This window comes from Canis lupus, chromosome 9 (genome assembly GCF_011100685.1).
Source record: "Canis lupus familiaris isolate Mischka breed German Shepherd chromosome 9, alternate assembly UU_Cfam_GSD_1.0, whole genome shotgun sequence".
NCBI lineage: Eukaryota > Metazoa > Chordata > Mammalia > Carnivora > Canidae > Canis > Canis lupus.
The window spans coordinates 7,608,824-7,624,417 of NC_049230.1; the positions used below are offsets into that span (position 1 = coordinate 7,608,824).

Consider the following 15,594-nt stretch of genomic DNA (forward strand, 5'->3'; position numbering starts at 1 on the left):
TGGGGGAGCAGAGCCGCTGCTTCAGCAGATCCGCGCCTGCAAATGGGTGCCTGTTGGCCTCTCTGCCCCCCGAGCCTGCGGAGGTGGGTGAGGGAGCGGGGCCGGGTGGGGGCGCTCCCCCCCCCATGCTCCCCCAGAGAGACCTTCTGAAGGGCTTTGTGAGGCATGTCAGGAGGTGTGCAGAGGGGCGGGAGCAGGGGTGGGATGGGGTTCCTCCCCAGTATCCCCCCCGGGGGGTTGAGGCCAGGCCCCGGATGTACATCACTGACGCTCTGAGTCGCCAGACTGTGGTTGAGGCGGGGCTGAGGCCTTGACCTGAATGTGAACCACCTGCAGACCACAGACGCCCAATTCTGGCCAAAGCTGAGGGTCAAAGGACCCTCGGGATGGAATCAAGCAGCCTGGCGATGGAGGGGACCCGCCAGATGGACTCTTGATGTCTTTGAGGGTCTCCCCCAGCCTTGGGGGCAGGACTCAGGACGCCCCCGTCCCCTGCCACTTGTGTCCACCCTCCCCCGCCCCACGTTGTTTTCCTTGTCACATTTATATTCCCTTTGACTGAAGTGCAGTAAGTACTTCCCTTCCTTCTGCCCTGGAGGGAGAAATCCAGAAGCACGGGGTATCCAGTGGATGGGGATCCCGAGGGGAGAGACACAGAAAGTACCAGAACAAAGGCAGGAGAAGCGGGGTGGGGGCGGCAGCAGGAGTGAGCCTTGGCAAGGTCTGGGAAGAGAGGGAGGTGGGGAACGTGTTGGTGGGCATGGAGGATTCGCTCTGAAGATCAAGCTCTGAAGTCAGACCTCCCCAAGTTCAAGTCCTCCCGGGCCACATGACCTTGAGCAAGTTACCTGGATGCACCTGCTCTGTGTGCTCAGGAGCCTTAGGGCGCGACAGGAGCGACCCCCCGAAGGTGAGCAAGTGATAACTGGTGGTTTTGTGTCTCTGTTTACCACAGATGACGTGGCCCCCTATTTCAAGACGGAGCCCGTGCGGACGCAGGTGCACCTGGAGGGGAACCGGCTGGTGCTCACGTGCATGGCCGAGGGCAGCTGGCCGCTGGAGTTCAAGTGGCTTCATAACAACAGAGAGCTGACCAAGTTCTCCCTGGAGTACAGGCAAGCCTCCCCTCCCCTCGCCTCTCCTCCTCTTCCTGGCTGCCAGGGCCAACTGCCAGGGCTGTGCCCTGAAGGGGAACCAGGGTGGGGGCCTGTCTGGCAGTTTGGGAGCAGCCACCAGTGCTCCTGGGAGGCTGGGGTGGAGAAAGGTGGGGGGCAAAGCGCTGTGCCCCAAGAGTGAGAGGCCCCTGCACTGCTGAGCCCAACAGAGGACGTCTAGGGAGTGCACCGGGGGTGCTACCCCGGCGGGGTGACCCCAGCAACAGGGAACAGAGTAGAGGCGATGGGTGGGGTGGGGAAGCTCAGCCCCAGCAGCTGCACTGTGGTCGTGCCTATGACCAGACCCCTCCTTCCCAAGCCCTGAGAAGAACTCTGCTGTCTCCTGGGGGCACTGAGGTGGGGGTGTGGGGCTGGGTCCAATACACGGCAGGGTGGGGGACACATGGCAACATGGGATCAGCGAGGGAAGGACATCTGGTATTTGGGGGTAGTGCAGGTGAGACACGGAGGTGCCCTGCCTGCCCAGGGCCTTTGGGCTCGTCCCCACTCCATGTTGGTGCCCTGAGCTCTGGACTGGCCCTTGCCTCCCCGGGACACTGCCCGGCCGGGAGAGAAGAGAGGAGAGTCGGGCACAGGATCTCAGTGAAGCAGGTTCCTGCAGGAAGCCTGAGCCGTCAGGCAGCTGCCCCCCAAGCCCACCCTGGCCTCCAGCACTTTCCTCCTGGCAGTGCGCCCCCTCCCCACCTCCAGCTCCTATCTTCCCATCTCATCTCTGCCTGTTTTTACTGGCTCCCAACCCTGTGGCTGGTGATTAATCCCCAGGCCTGATGTGCATAATCGGTTTTGTTGGGGAAACAAGATTGTCTTGCCCTGGGGATGTTGATACAGATCTGCGCCAGGGACCGGAATGCAAATGAGAGGAGGGTATTTAATTGCTTGAGGATCTGTTCTTTCCGGAGAACCATCCTTTTCTTTGCTGAGCAGGGCGGCCAGAGTTTGGGGTGTCCCCCTGCACTTGGGCCCCGGAGTTCCTTCCGCCCCAAACCTAGACTGGATTGGCTGGTGTGGCCACTTTGTCTGAAGGGGGAGTTGGAGGGTCCAGGGCAGGAGAGCCCCCTTCCGATCTGGATGGCGAGAGACCAGGAAGCAGGAGGCCCTCCAGTACTGGCCACTTGGGGTGGCGGAGGGGTTGGGTCTCCGGGGAGCTCATGAAGGATACCAGGGGTGCCCCCCTGAGCAGCCCCAGTGGTGGTTTTCACTTGAGGGCCCAGAGCACTCCTGGCTGCTGCCTGGAGTCCGGGGGCAGTTTTGACAATGTCTGTGAAGAGCCCCAGCGTCCTTTGGATGGGGGACATGCCTGAGTGGGAACCGCAGGAACATGTGGATGGCATACCACATGTGGTGTCAGGGCCTCCCAGCCTGCCCCTGACTTCTCCTGGCAAGGACCTGGGCCAGGATCCAGGAGGAGGAAGAGGGCTGGTTCTCTATCTGGGGCCCAGCTGTTCTTTTGGTGCCTCAGAACTGCGCCAGGACGCCAGTGTGGACGGTTCACGGAGGACAGATCCTAGCTCGGCCTTAGGATCAGACTTGCCCACGGATGGAACGGGCTTCCTCTGGAAGCAGCTCTGTGTCTTGGATACATCCACGTGGCGGTCAGGGTCCAGCTGGTGAGGATGGTAGTGACCATCATAATCACTGGCAGTGAAAAAGAATTTACTCTATGGCTGATGTTGCCACGTGCACCCTCAACACTTCACTCAAGGTCAGATCGTTGAGCTGGGCTTCAAATGTAAGTCGCCGGGCTCCAGGGCTGGAAAACCTTCACATCGAGCTTCTCATCGAGGAAGGACCGCTTCCTTCATTTGCGTCCCAAGCATCCTCTGCTCACTGTGCTCTGCAGGTTCTAAAAAACAAAGCAGAGTGGGGAATGCAAACACACCCCGTCTCATCATTTATACATGACACTGTGAGCAAGCCACACACCTGAGGTCAGAGTTCACCTGCTGAGTGACACTGAGAAGTTCATGATCACAGGCTTACGGCCCCATGATTTCAGGGCAGAAGGAGGTCCCCGGAAGTTCCATGTAGGAAGTCCCAGAGAAGGATTCTGATTGGCCCAGGTTGGGTCATCCCATTTATTTTTGCTAAACTATTTAAGAATTAGTTGCAGACATCATGTCACTTCACCGCTGAGTGGAATTTCCCCAAAACAAGGCGTTCTCCTACAGAACCACAATGCAACATTCCCACTCAGGAAATTTCCCGTCGATGCACTACCGATGCATCGCATATGTGGCCCATATTCACATTTCTCCATCCCAAGGATATCCTTTGGGGCCTTTTATACTGTTGTTTGATAGGAGATCTAATCAAGGGCCGCGTGGTAAATTTAGGTGTCGTGACTCCTTAGACTGCTTCAATCTAGAACCATCCCTCATTGTTTCTCCCATCTTTCTTGGCATTGACATTTCTGAGGGCTCAGCCAGTTTTGCAGAATGTCCCCCAGAGTAGATTTGTCCAGTTCTAGCCTCATGATTAGACTCATGTTAAAACTTTTTGGCAAGAATATTACCCAGATGTGTGTTCTTCTCAGTGCTTCCTACTTGAAGGCACTCATCGTCAGCTTGCCCCATCATTGGTGATGGTAGGTTTGATCAACTGGTCAAGGGTGACGTGCACCAGATTTCTCCAGTGTCAAGGTAATGGAGGTATCCTCTCCCTTTGGGAGATAACTGGAAACTGAATATCCTGCTCCCCAGGAATCATTCTCCCAGTGGTTGGTTGAGTATCGATTGATGAATCTAACCTGAATCCATTATTACCATTGTGGGTGTGATAAGCAGATTTTCCACTTCTATCGTTTCTTCTACTTATATTTGCCATCCTTTTGTGAAAGAGATCTTCCTTTTATCACCTCCTTTAAGATAATGAAGCATCAGTATGAAGTGGTGGATAGTATTTCCTATTCAGTGTGTTTTAATCTATCCCTGTCATTCTTCATTTTGATGCTCAGTAGTCACCCATAATTGGCCGATGGAGCTTCTACAAGCTGGATCCTGAGTTTTGGGGACATGTCCCCATTGGATTTTTAGCACTTTCTCGCTTTTTGGCTCAATAAAATGTTCCTTTGAAAAAAAAATGCACACCAAAAAAATGCATCCCAGAAGAGCGTGGCCAGCTTCTCATCCCATGGTCCTCTGACCGCTGTTTGCTGCTGAGGACTTAGTCTCTTGCAAACCCCAAGCTTTGAGTTGGGTGATAATAACCAATTTTCAGGCAGAAAGATGGCTGAATTTACTCAGCAAGTCAAGAGAAAATAAGATTGGAAGTGCTGCCATAAATTTCACTATGTTTCCCACCCGTCTCCAAAGGAAGACGTTTGCATTCACATCCAACCTCCACCGGCCTTTATTGTCAGTGGGAATCTGTAACAGAATGGGCGTAGCGTGTGCGTGTGCATGCGTGTGTGCGTGCGTGTGACATCTGCATGAAGGAAAGCATCCCACTGAGCACAAGTGACTGTGGCGAGTTTGTGGGACCACATCCATCCCGGGGGGTGCGGGCAGGGTACAAATAGCATGGACTTTGGAGTTGGTGCCACCTGAATACAATCACGCTCCTACCACTTCCTAGCTCTGTGGCCTCGGCCAGAATCAGCCACCACGCACTTGTTTTCTCATCTTAGAATCGGGCACATGCCTACTTTAAAAGGTTATAGTAAGAATTAAAGGAGATTCTATGGGACAAGCCCCTTCTGTGGTGCCATAGACTAGATCTGGTAACAGGCCAAGAGGTCACAGGGGCTGGGGAGGCAGGGCTCTGTGCCCCTATTCCAGTGACACTGATGGTCCAGGACCCTTCTTAGAACTCTTTTTTTTTTTTTCCAGTGCTGTAAGAGCCGCTTGTTGGTGACATATGTTACCTGTTTTGCAACCAGCCTTGAATTCCCAGTTTGAGAAATAAAGTGGCTGTTACAGTAGGAGGTACCACTTGGGTACAAAGCAGTATCAGACTCCAAGGAAATGAGATCTCTTTTCCCATGTGGACGGGACACGGCATGGGAAGACTTTCCCAAAGGTTTGGGCACTGTCCCCACCACCCCCCACTACCCGCGGGACAGGTGCGTGGCTTCGCACGGTGACTCTGGGTGTGTGTCGGGGTGTGTGGGAGGAGGTTGGACACAACACTCAGTTGGAGGCATAAAGTCTGATGTGTTTGTTAGCCTCTGTGCATGAGTGTGCGTGGGGGAGGTGGCTAAGTGGGTGGGTGTGATTCCTTCATGCTCTCGTATGCGTGTTTAACCGTTGTGCATCTGTGTCTGTGCAAACCACACTGACGTGTTAGCCTAACTTCCTGACTAGGTGGGATGGTAACTCATGGAAGGTCCTGTGTTGCCCCTGGAGCCCCTTCCCTCAGATCTCTCTCCGCTCCTCCTCCCTCCCCTCGTCCCCCCTCCTCTGCCCTCTCCTCCCCTCCCCTCTGCCCCCTCGGAGGCCATCTCCCCAGACTGCATCAGTTCTGCCTCAGTTTGCTTCCGCTGCACCAGCCAGGGCTGCGTGGCTGGGGACAACCCACCAGCTCAAGAAAAGGCAGGTCAGGCCGTAGCAATGGGGGAGGAGGGAGGGAGGGAGGATGGAGGGGGGATGGACTGGAACCGCTACCTGTCCTTGTGACCACATCCTGGCAAAGCCATCCACCAGGTTATTTTGTCCTGCCCTGGGCATGCTTTCTCGCATATCTTTTCTCACATTTAAAATCGAACCAGAAAAACAAACCAGCTAGGTGGCTCTTACACACACACACACACACACACACACACAGATTTCCATGCATGGTTAACTTCACATACACCATCTCACAGCTGCACTAGGTGAGTGTTATTACCCTCATTTTGCAAATGAGGAGCCTGGAGCTCGGAGGAGTTCTGGAACTCGCCTGCGGTCGTGAAGAGAGCAAGTGGCAGGTCCAGGAGGTCGGTCTGACCGGAGTGTGTTCTTGTCCCACTTGTAGAGACGCACACGGGTTCCCGATTGGGCTCCTTCTCCCACACTCCTGTCACTGTATGTCATTCTTCTGCCTTGAGAGGCAAGAAGCCAGGGGCCCCCTCAGACCCTCTGACGCACAAGCGAGAGGGAGTGAGACCAGCAGAGGCTGCGTCCCGCCCCTGAGACCCCAGCTGGCCCCTGGCTGGCGTGGAGAAGAGCAGGTGTGTGGAGGGGCAGCTCAGATAAGCCGGGCAGGGTGTCTGGCTGGCCCTATACTGGGTCCCCAGCCCCACTGCTAGGTGATGTGCCTTGTGGGGGAGCTGTGGTGTTGGGGCCCTGCGCGTGGGCTCGACAGCAGAGAGAATAAAGCCTGGTGGCTAAAGCAGGGACCCAGGCATGCCACAGCCCTGGCTAGGGGCACAAAGCAGGGGATGCATGTGGAGCGGCTGCAGCCTTTGAAATTCTTCAGAGGAGAGGATGAAGAGCAAACTCTCTGGACCAGCTGTTTTGTCTCTGGCAGAGGCCAGAGGGCTTCCCAAGAGGTCACTGGAGCACATGCCACGTGGGTGTCCAGAACCGAGCCAAGCTCTTACCAACAGCAGTTCTGGAAGGTTGGAGCTATTATTATCTCTGCGTCATCACTTGGAGTCACAGCCCAGAGAGATCCAGCAACTGGCCCAAGGTCACACAGCTGGACGTGGGGAGTCAGGTTTTACCCAGGATTGTTTGGACTCCAACCCTGCCTCCCTCCACCGGCTCCGAGCTGTCTTGCCAGGTGTGTCCTCCCCCAGGGCAGTGGCAGTGCCCAGACCCAGCTTTCTGGCGATGGCCCCAGCTGGCCTCCTAAACCAGTACAGGAGAGCTCATCATGGCCAACACATGGACTTACATGGGCCCAGCCCTGTTTGAAGGGTTTCACATATGTGAACTCTTGGTTTTTTTTTTTTTTTTAAGATTTTATGTATTTATCTGAGAAAGAGAGCGAGAAAGAGAGAGAGCGAGAGTGCACAAGCCAGCAGGAGAGGGAGAAGCAGGCTCCCTGCTGAGCAGAGAGCTCAATGTGGGGCTCAGTCCCAGGACCCTGAGATCATGACCTGAGCCGAAGGCAGATGCTTAACAGACTGAGCCCCCAGGCGCCCCTCATGTATGTGAACTCTTGAAAACAAGCACACAGATGATTATCTCCGTGATGCCAGGCCCTGTGTCGGCCCCTGTCACTCAGGTTCTTGTTCTCGATCCCTGAACATCAGCAACTCCTGCAGGAGAGGCATCTTGGTGTGAGGGACGTGAGGCTCCGTGGCTCAGTTGCCTGAAGTTGTGGAGCTAACCCGAGAGCCAGATCTTCCCCTCCCCCAGCCCCCCCGGCCTGATGGACGGACGTCAGGAGATGCCTGCCTGTGCTCCGTCTCACGAGGCACAGAGTTGGGACTTTCTGCCGGCCTGGCACGGAGCCTCCAAGGAGGACAACGAGGAAAAGCAGTGCCAGCCCTGCCCTCCTTCCGCCCCTTGCAAACGTCTGTTCTAGCCGCAGAGCAAGAGGTGCCCTCGTGGCGTGTGAGTGCCTGGACTGCGGAGGGACAGCAGGTGCGAGACCAGCGGAGGGGCCCAGAGAAGTTTGGGGAGAGTCTGTGTGGAGGATGTCAGACTTGAGCCGAGAGGGAAGAGGCATTGGCGTGGACGGGGAGTGTACGGGCAAGGCTCCCTGGCGTGCAGACACGGGGCGCTGACTACGCCAGGAGAGCCCTCGCCCCCGCGGAGCGCACAGTCGGGACCCCGGAACAGAACCCGAGCGCAGTTGTTCTGCACGTATTAACAGACTCCGGTGCTCGCAAAACCGAGGTCGGAGGAGGTGACAGTGGGGACTCCAAGACCTAGAGAATGGATAGAGGTAGCCGGTGCAAGAAGGAGGCTTGCGGACGGAGGCAGGAGGAGCTGAAAGATGACCAGCACCGACAGGAGGTCAGGACCCCGAAAGAGTGGATGGGGTCAGTCGGGTCAGGGCTTGCTGGCTCTCTTAGGGTGGGAGCCAGGCCAGGCGGTAGTGGTGGGAGCGGGGTGGCCGGGCCATCGTGAACACGGCGGGGATCGGAGGATTGGAGGCGTCCAAGGCATACCGGGAGGCAGAGCTGATGGGCTGGATGCGCAGGTGAGGGACGAAGGCAGATGGAGAGGCAGGTGGTGGAGGAAACACTGCAAAGGAGACACCGTGGGACGTCTCCGTGCTCCCCTGGGTGCTGGGCGAGACTTCGGGCAGCAGCGTCCAGCGGGCAGGAAAGCACTTGTGCCCGGAATGGAGAAGAAAAGCCCAAACTGAAGGTCTTGATTCAGGCATCACTGATGTCACTGTGACCACTGACCCCGTGGGAACAAGCGGAATGAGACAGTGCACACGGCGCAGGGGAAAGAGCCTCCGAGGCCGAGAAGGCAGGTAAACAGAAGAGGTGAAAACCTGCCCAGCAGCATGAAGCCAAGAGGCCATGGCGGAGATTGGGGTGTCGCACAAGGGGGAAGGGCTGTTGAGAAGGACCAAGTGGCCAGCTGTGTCAACTGCTTCGGGAACAACGGTCAGCGAGATGGGGGGACAGGGAGAGTGAGGAGGGCTGGATGAAGCCAGTGGAGGGGGAGATGTGGAGGCAGGGTTGAGCATGAGAACATTCCAGGCTGCATCCTGCAGGTGGTAGGTTGTCTTTGGAGGATTTGGGTCAAGGGAGCTTCAAGCCCCTGTGTACCCTGGTCCTGTCCCTCTTTCCAGTCTCCTCTCTCACCAACACCCTTGGCTAAAGAGCAGAACAATGCTCTCAATGGCCTCTGCTGTTACCTCTCCCCGACCCGTGCTGTCCGTATGCACCTTGGCTGCTGCCTGGTGTCTCAAGACTCAGCACCAGCATCCCCCCAGTGTGAACCCCAGTCTGGACCCAGACTCAGCATAACCCCGGTCTCAGTCGCCCAGTCTGTCAAATGGGAATGATATAACACCAATCGCTACCTACCTCCCAGAGGGTCATGAGTATCAGGTGAGGTTAAGTGTGCGGAAGGGTGTTGGTCACAGGTGGCCGTGTGAATGGAAAGGGTGGCCCGGAAGCCACCCAGTGAACACCGCCCATCCACGTCCACCTCGTAGGCCAGGCCGTCCCCACTTCTCCTGTCTGGCCACGGTCTCATTCCAGCGCTCCTAGGAGGTCCAGGCTCCTCTTCCCCAACAAAGCCAGATCCACCCACCCCATGCCAGCCTCTTTGGAGATGTACTCTGATTTGGCCAGGAGTTTGGACATCTTGTCTGAAAATTGAAGGCTGCCGGTGAGAAAGCCGAAGTGCAGGAATTAGTTATGATGGGCATAAATTGAATTTTAATAGAGATGTACGTGGCACGGAGCCAGTGTATTCAGGCAGAGGGAAGGTAGTAATTAAAAGTTAACGAGTTTAGAAATGTCGTAATCCTTGGGGAGGGATGGGGGAGGTGGGCTGGGAGGAGGAAGAGGCCCCCAGCCAAGCGTGCTGTCCTTCCCCTGACCCAGAGGCCCTCCTCCCGCTCCTGAGGAGCCTGGGAGGGGGAGGAGGGCGGCGGGGAGCCCAGCAGGCCCTGCGCCTGCACAGGCGGGGCATGCTTCCAACGACGGAAGAGGTGGCAGAGTCAGAGGCCCCCCCGGATCGATGCTCGTGCTGCCCACGAGGAACCACAACTAGAGCAGGGTTTCTCGGCCGGCCTGGGCACCATTAGCATTTGGGGGCGGATCTCCTCTTGTCGTGGGGCCGCCCCCGTGCACTGCCCCGTGGGTAGCAGCATTCACGACCTCGACCCGATACCTGCCAGTAGCCCCTTGCCCGAAATGGGACAACCAAAAGTGTCTCCAGAACTACCCAATATGCCTTAGGAGGCCACATCCGCCCCATTGAGAACCTGTGGTCGAGAGTGAGGCACCAGTGGCACCCACCCAACTCTCCCAGTGGGAGCCAGGGCTACCCCTGTGCGTGCAGGCACCTGCCATGCTCGAGTCAGCGGCTGGCTCGGCATGAGCACAACTGGCCTGGCATCGGAGGATGTGAGGGCAGAACTGGCTGGCCACCCTCTTGCGGGGAGGGTCTCTCCTGCCTCCCCTCCTTTGTCTTTTCCTGACAACCCAAGTTGCAAGGAGCTACTTCCCTTTGAGGCATCATTTGTTCCTGGGCATGGGCAGGTAGGACAAATCCATTGCCCAGATGGGAAGACAGAGGCCCCGAGACACTCGGAGCCTGGCCCAAGGTCATTCATCCAGGGGGCAGAAGGGTCCGGCTCCCCAAAATGTCAGTCAGGCCCCCTGGTCGGCTCTGGCAGCCCCACTGAGAGCATTGGTGAAGAGCTAAAGGCCCTTGCTGGAAGAGAACACGGTCTGTCCATTCCAAGTGGCATCCCCGACTCTGTCCCCACAGGTGCCCGCCCCCTCGGCCTCCCCATCCTGCTGTAGGACAGGTTCTTCCTGGACCTGAGGGGGCCAGCCCTGGCCTCGGGGTTTGCTGTGAGTGACAGGAGAAGCCGGGAGAGAGGCAACAGGGAGAGCCCTGGAGGGTCAGGGCAGGTGGTGGGCGGCAAGGGGCACAGCTGGCTCCCTGTACCTCAGGCTGACGTTGCAATAATTATGTCAATTAAGATGAATAAGTTCAAAATGTAAAGGGAGAAAGAGAAACAAGAAGCCAAAGTCTCTGAAGCATTGGCTGTCTCGGTTTCCATAGCAACCCGTCTCTCAACATTCTCATTACTGGGTCCCGGCCGGCGTGGAGCCCGGAGATGAGGGGTGGGTGCCGCCGCGGCAGACCCCGCCCGGGCTGGGGGCGCGGGGAGTGGGGGGCACGCGCTCAGCAGCCCCGGCGGAGTCACCCGGCCACAGAGTGGCCCCGCTGGCATCTGGGCTGAGCCCTCCGTCCTACAGCTAGGATGCCCTGTAGGAAGGTGGCTTTCCTCTGAGACCAGATCGTGTGGGAGGGTCCGAAGGGCCGCTCAGGCCCAGGCCCCCTGCGCCCCCAGGCAGTGCCGCCTGGGTGACCGGGCTACCCAGTTGCACAGCGTCCTGGCATGACAGGAGGCCACCGATGACGTCTCCCCATCACCTTGAACCCCTCAGGAGGCAGGAGGGACGCACTGTGTCGGGGGACGCTGTTCTGGCCTCGCCTCCCTGTCCCCTTGGGTGTCTGCGGAGTCCTCTTAGCGCCCCCGTGGGTTCGATGGGTTCAGAGCATCACTCCGAGGCATCATGGCCCTGAACGTCCTTGCAGGGGGAGCAGCGAGGACGTGTCCATGCATCATGGGTTCCCCTGGGGCTGGAGCGTGTCTACTGCAGACACGCTCAGCAGACCCAGCTCTGGGTGTCCATCCACGGCCCACGTGTGGGCCCCCTGCAGGACCCGACACCCGGGCGCACCCGGGGTGTACTCACTCACGCACTGTGGTTAATGCCCACAGGCGGCTGGAGAAATCCACAAAGCAGTCACGAGGCTCCCCGTTTTATATAGATGCAGACACAACGCCCACGGGATAAAGTGACACGTCCAGGGTCACACTGCAAATTAGGGACAGGGCGAGGGACATGCGCTGGCTGCCAGCTTCAACTGCCAGAACATTCTAGAACACACACAAGCCGCCCTCTCTCCTCTCTTCCATCCCCTCCTCCCATTTTGCAGTGACTGACAGGTTCTCCGGAGCCAATCCCAGCAGCCCTGGGACAGGTGGCCGAGGTACCCAGACTCCCCAGAGTGCAGAGCAGAGCATGCGGGCGAAGCGCTCGCTGCCACTTGAATGAAAGGCTCCCCAAGAAAGCTCTTCTCTGAAGAACTGAGGCTATTTATTTCCACCACAAGGAAACTTAACATGCAAATTAGGAAGGGCTTGATCATTCATCACCTGACACTGACAGATGTGAAGCCGGCCGTGACCCCTGGGAACCAAGCACAGAGATGGGCGCAAGGCGGGCGCGCCGCCCGGGGGGTCCTCGGGGAGGCGGGGAGAGGTGGGCTCCATCAGAGGCACATATGGTTTTTATCTGGGATAGTCTGATACATGGAAATGAGATGTTCCTTCTTTCTCCCCGCACAGCTGGACGGGAGACCCCAGCGTGCCCTAAGAATTCTGCCCCCCGCCCCAGATCTTCCTGCGGGCCTCCCCCTCCTTGGCTTTCAGCCAGGACATGGAAACTAATTAGATCTTGACTCAGTTATGCGCTCAGGCAGGCAAACGGTCTAGACAGACGCCTGGGGAGTTGGTAATGACCCCTGCTTCCTGGGGGCTGCCTTGCTGCCTGACTCCCCTCTCCCCACCCAGACCCCTCAGAGCCCTTTCTGGCCCTAGCATGGGAGATCTCTATGGGGGCAGGGAGGGAGGGTGGTTCAGGTGGCCTCTGCCCTCCAGAGAGGTATCTCTGCCATGGCCTTCTTTTCTGCTATCTGGGTAATGACATGCCAAGGTGTCTGTGACTTTGAATTTCCCGCCCTGGCCAAGGGAGAGACCGGCTCCCAGCCAGCTGCTGCCCAAGTCAGCCTCGCAGAGGCTCCTGGGAGTGAGAGCAGGGGTTTCAGCTCCAGTTGGCAACCTGTAGGGGCTCAGCAGGGAGCAGGTCGGGGGAGTCACAGAAGGCTTAGGGAAGGGAGAGGCCATTCTTCCTGCAGACTGGAGAACCAAGAAGGACGGTCTCACCCAAGATGGGCAGAGACCCTGGAGGTCAGCCCACAGCACGTCCAGGAGCTCCAGCCATTGCAGCTGCTTCTTTACCTTGGACCCCTGGGGAACATATAGAGATGAGGGGCCCCTGCCCCTAGGAGCATGCTCAGCCTGACCCCGGCCACAGCCTCGGGTCAGTTACCTCTTCCTGCCCAGAAAACCATTCCAGAACTTCATGGCTAAACAACCATGATTTCTCATTTCTCTGCTCGTCTGTGCTGGGCACCTAGGAGCTTACGTTCTGCTGGCCATCTGCTGGGCTGGACTGGGCTAGGCTGCACAGCGGTGGTGCTGGTCTCTCTTCCTGTGGTTTACCATCCTTCATGGCCTAGTGGTCTCAGGGCCTGGTGATCTGAGAGGTGAATGCAGAAGCTGCAAGGCTCTTGAGGCCTGGGCTTCAGAACGTTCCACCAGAATCTATTGGTGAAAGCAAGTCACAAGGTCAGCCCAGATTTAAGCAGGAGGAATAGACTCCACGCCTATGGGAGCTGTTGCAAAGTATTAGGACCGTACTGGTCTTCAGTTTCTCATCCTCAGATCTGGCTGGGGCCTGGCCACGGACGGGGATTACCTTTTCCAGATGGCAGCTCACAGGCAGGGCCTTGGGGCCTCATTAACACCGTTCTGGCCTGGTTCCCTTCACCGCGTTTCCCTGAAGTCACTTCTGAGGGTGACTGGAAAACCCAGAGAGAATGGGTGGAAGGTGGTGGTGAGTCCTGCCGGACAAAGGCCAGAAAAGTCAGGGCTAGTGGGACTGTGTTCAGAGCCAGCTGCCTGGGGTCTGAGCAGGTGTTCAGAAGGGTGGGGAGGGGAGGGGGCTCTGGGCCCCCCAGGCTCGGGGCAACTACCATCATAGCTCCTAACATGAGATGCCATGGTCGCCCCAGCCTTGGCTCTGCTCTCTGGGCAAAGGCTCATCCTGCATGAGGATGGGTCCGGGGTTAGCAGGCTGTTAGAGAGGGCTGTAGGCAGTGCTCCCTCATCGCAGGATGGATGACTAAGTGAAAAATAGTAACATTAATAACCCCGGTGGCAGCTCACTCAGTGAATGCTTGGGACACCGCACTCTGGGCCCTGTCCTAAGCCCATCACAGATGCCCTGTCATGACATCCTCACGACGTGCCTTCAGCAGGGGCCTACAGTGTGGTGGATGAGAGCACAAAATCTAGAGCCAGGCCCCTGGAGTTATGCCTCCTACTGGCGGTGTGATCTCGGGCAAATTACTGAACCTCTCTGGGCCTTGGTTTCCTCGCCTTTTTCATCTGCCAGATTTGGATAAAATCAGTTCTGACCTCACAGAGTAGTTAATGAGGAATAAAGATATTAGCACAGTTTAAGGTGCTTCAGATACAGTACCTGGTTTATGTTATTATTAATTATTATTAGTAGTAGTAGTTTTGTTTTATAGATGGGGACATGGAGGCATTGAGGTGAGACAACTTAGCCAACATCATGCAATGTGTAAAACACACTGACAGTCAGAAACCCCGTTTCTCCATCAGCACCCACCACCCCTTAAAGCATTCGCCCCCAAAGCCTCCAGCACAGCACTCGATGCTCCTGGTTGTTGGGTGCATGTTTCTGACCTCAATGGAAGGGCAGCTAGGAGGCAAGATGCAATGCAGAGCCAGGAGCTCCCTGCCTGGGTGCCTGAGCCTTGGGACTTATGGAGGAGAAACGCACTGAGCCCTGGAGCCTGGCCCCAGGTAGAGAGGAAGCACACCAGCCCTGACCTTGAGCCAGGTCTCCCCGAGGAACGAGGAACGGAACGGGCATCTCATCACACGTCACCCCCTCCCCACCCACCCCACCCTGCTGGAGCTGCCAACAGCAAGCACTCAGGATGGCCGGAGACCCTCATCCCAGCTTCCCTCCACCTGACCTGCCCTGACCAGCTGGGAGGAGGACCCCCGGGGGGACTGTGGTGCATCCTCCAGCCCAATCAACATCCATTAAAGCCACAGGCATCTGGCCTGGGGAAACCAGGAACGCGGTGAAGGCCAGGGAGCAGGACTTGGCTGGGCCGGAAGCTCAGGCCGGCTGGGCAGAGCCTGGCAGTGTTCATGCCATCACCCACCCTCCATGCCCACCCAGGGCTCCCCCTGCAGTGCACCTGCACCCCACTCCCTTAGGGTGAATTAGCCATTATCCTTTGTGGCGATTAAAGGGGCCCTAACAAAGTCCTTCCTGCTCAGAGATGAGCAGGTCCCTGTTCCCTTCTGTTCTCTGGGACTCGGAGATGCCCAGGGGCCCGTGTCCTGCTCCCAGGGGCAGCACGTGGTCTTGGTGGGTAGCAATAGGAACGGAATGGGCTGGAAGTGGAGCTGGGGAGCCGAGCATTTCTAAGCAGGGTCTGGCAGTGGCAGCGACACCTCCAGCTAAACTCAAGGGGCTGAGGGCAGCACAACACCGTGGACACATGGTCTTGCTGTTCTTACCGTTGTTGCTGCTGGTACTCAGAGCCTAACCCAGTGCCTGGCACGTCGTGGGCCCTCCAGTCCAGGTTGAACGATTAATAATAACAGTACACACGAGGACACACGTCTTGAGTGCTTCCCGAGCGCCAGACACCGTGCTAAGCGCTTTGCCATCAGCTCTGCTGTGATGTGAAAACCACCACACTGTGCAAAATCACGCAATAAAAACCACAGGACTAATGGGGGAAATGGGGTGAGGGAGCCGCACTCAGAAACGTCATTAGGGACACATAAAAAAAAAAGAGAGAGAGAGAGAGAGGAGCCTGCTAAAGACAATCACACAGTCTCCCGCATGTTGGGTGGGTGAGAAATGCATAAATACTACAATAAA

General features: G+C 57.2%; 1 protein-coding gene across 2 annotated transcripts in view; it reads left to right on the forward strand.

Annotated features, from left to right (window-relative positions):
* The window catches only part of SDK2 (sidekick cell adhesion molecule 2), a 252,805-nt gene that overhangs the window by 119,421 nt on the left and 117,790 nt on the right, over positions 1-15,594 (forward strand). For both annotated transcript variants that reach the window (XM_038546715.1, XM_038546714.1), the window contains exon 2: positions 956-1,115. In XM_038546715.1, the coding sequence (XP_038402643.1) occupies positions 956-1,115 (160 nt within the window). The remainder of the gene's footprint in view (positions 1-955; positions 1,116-15,594) is intronic.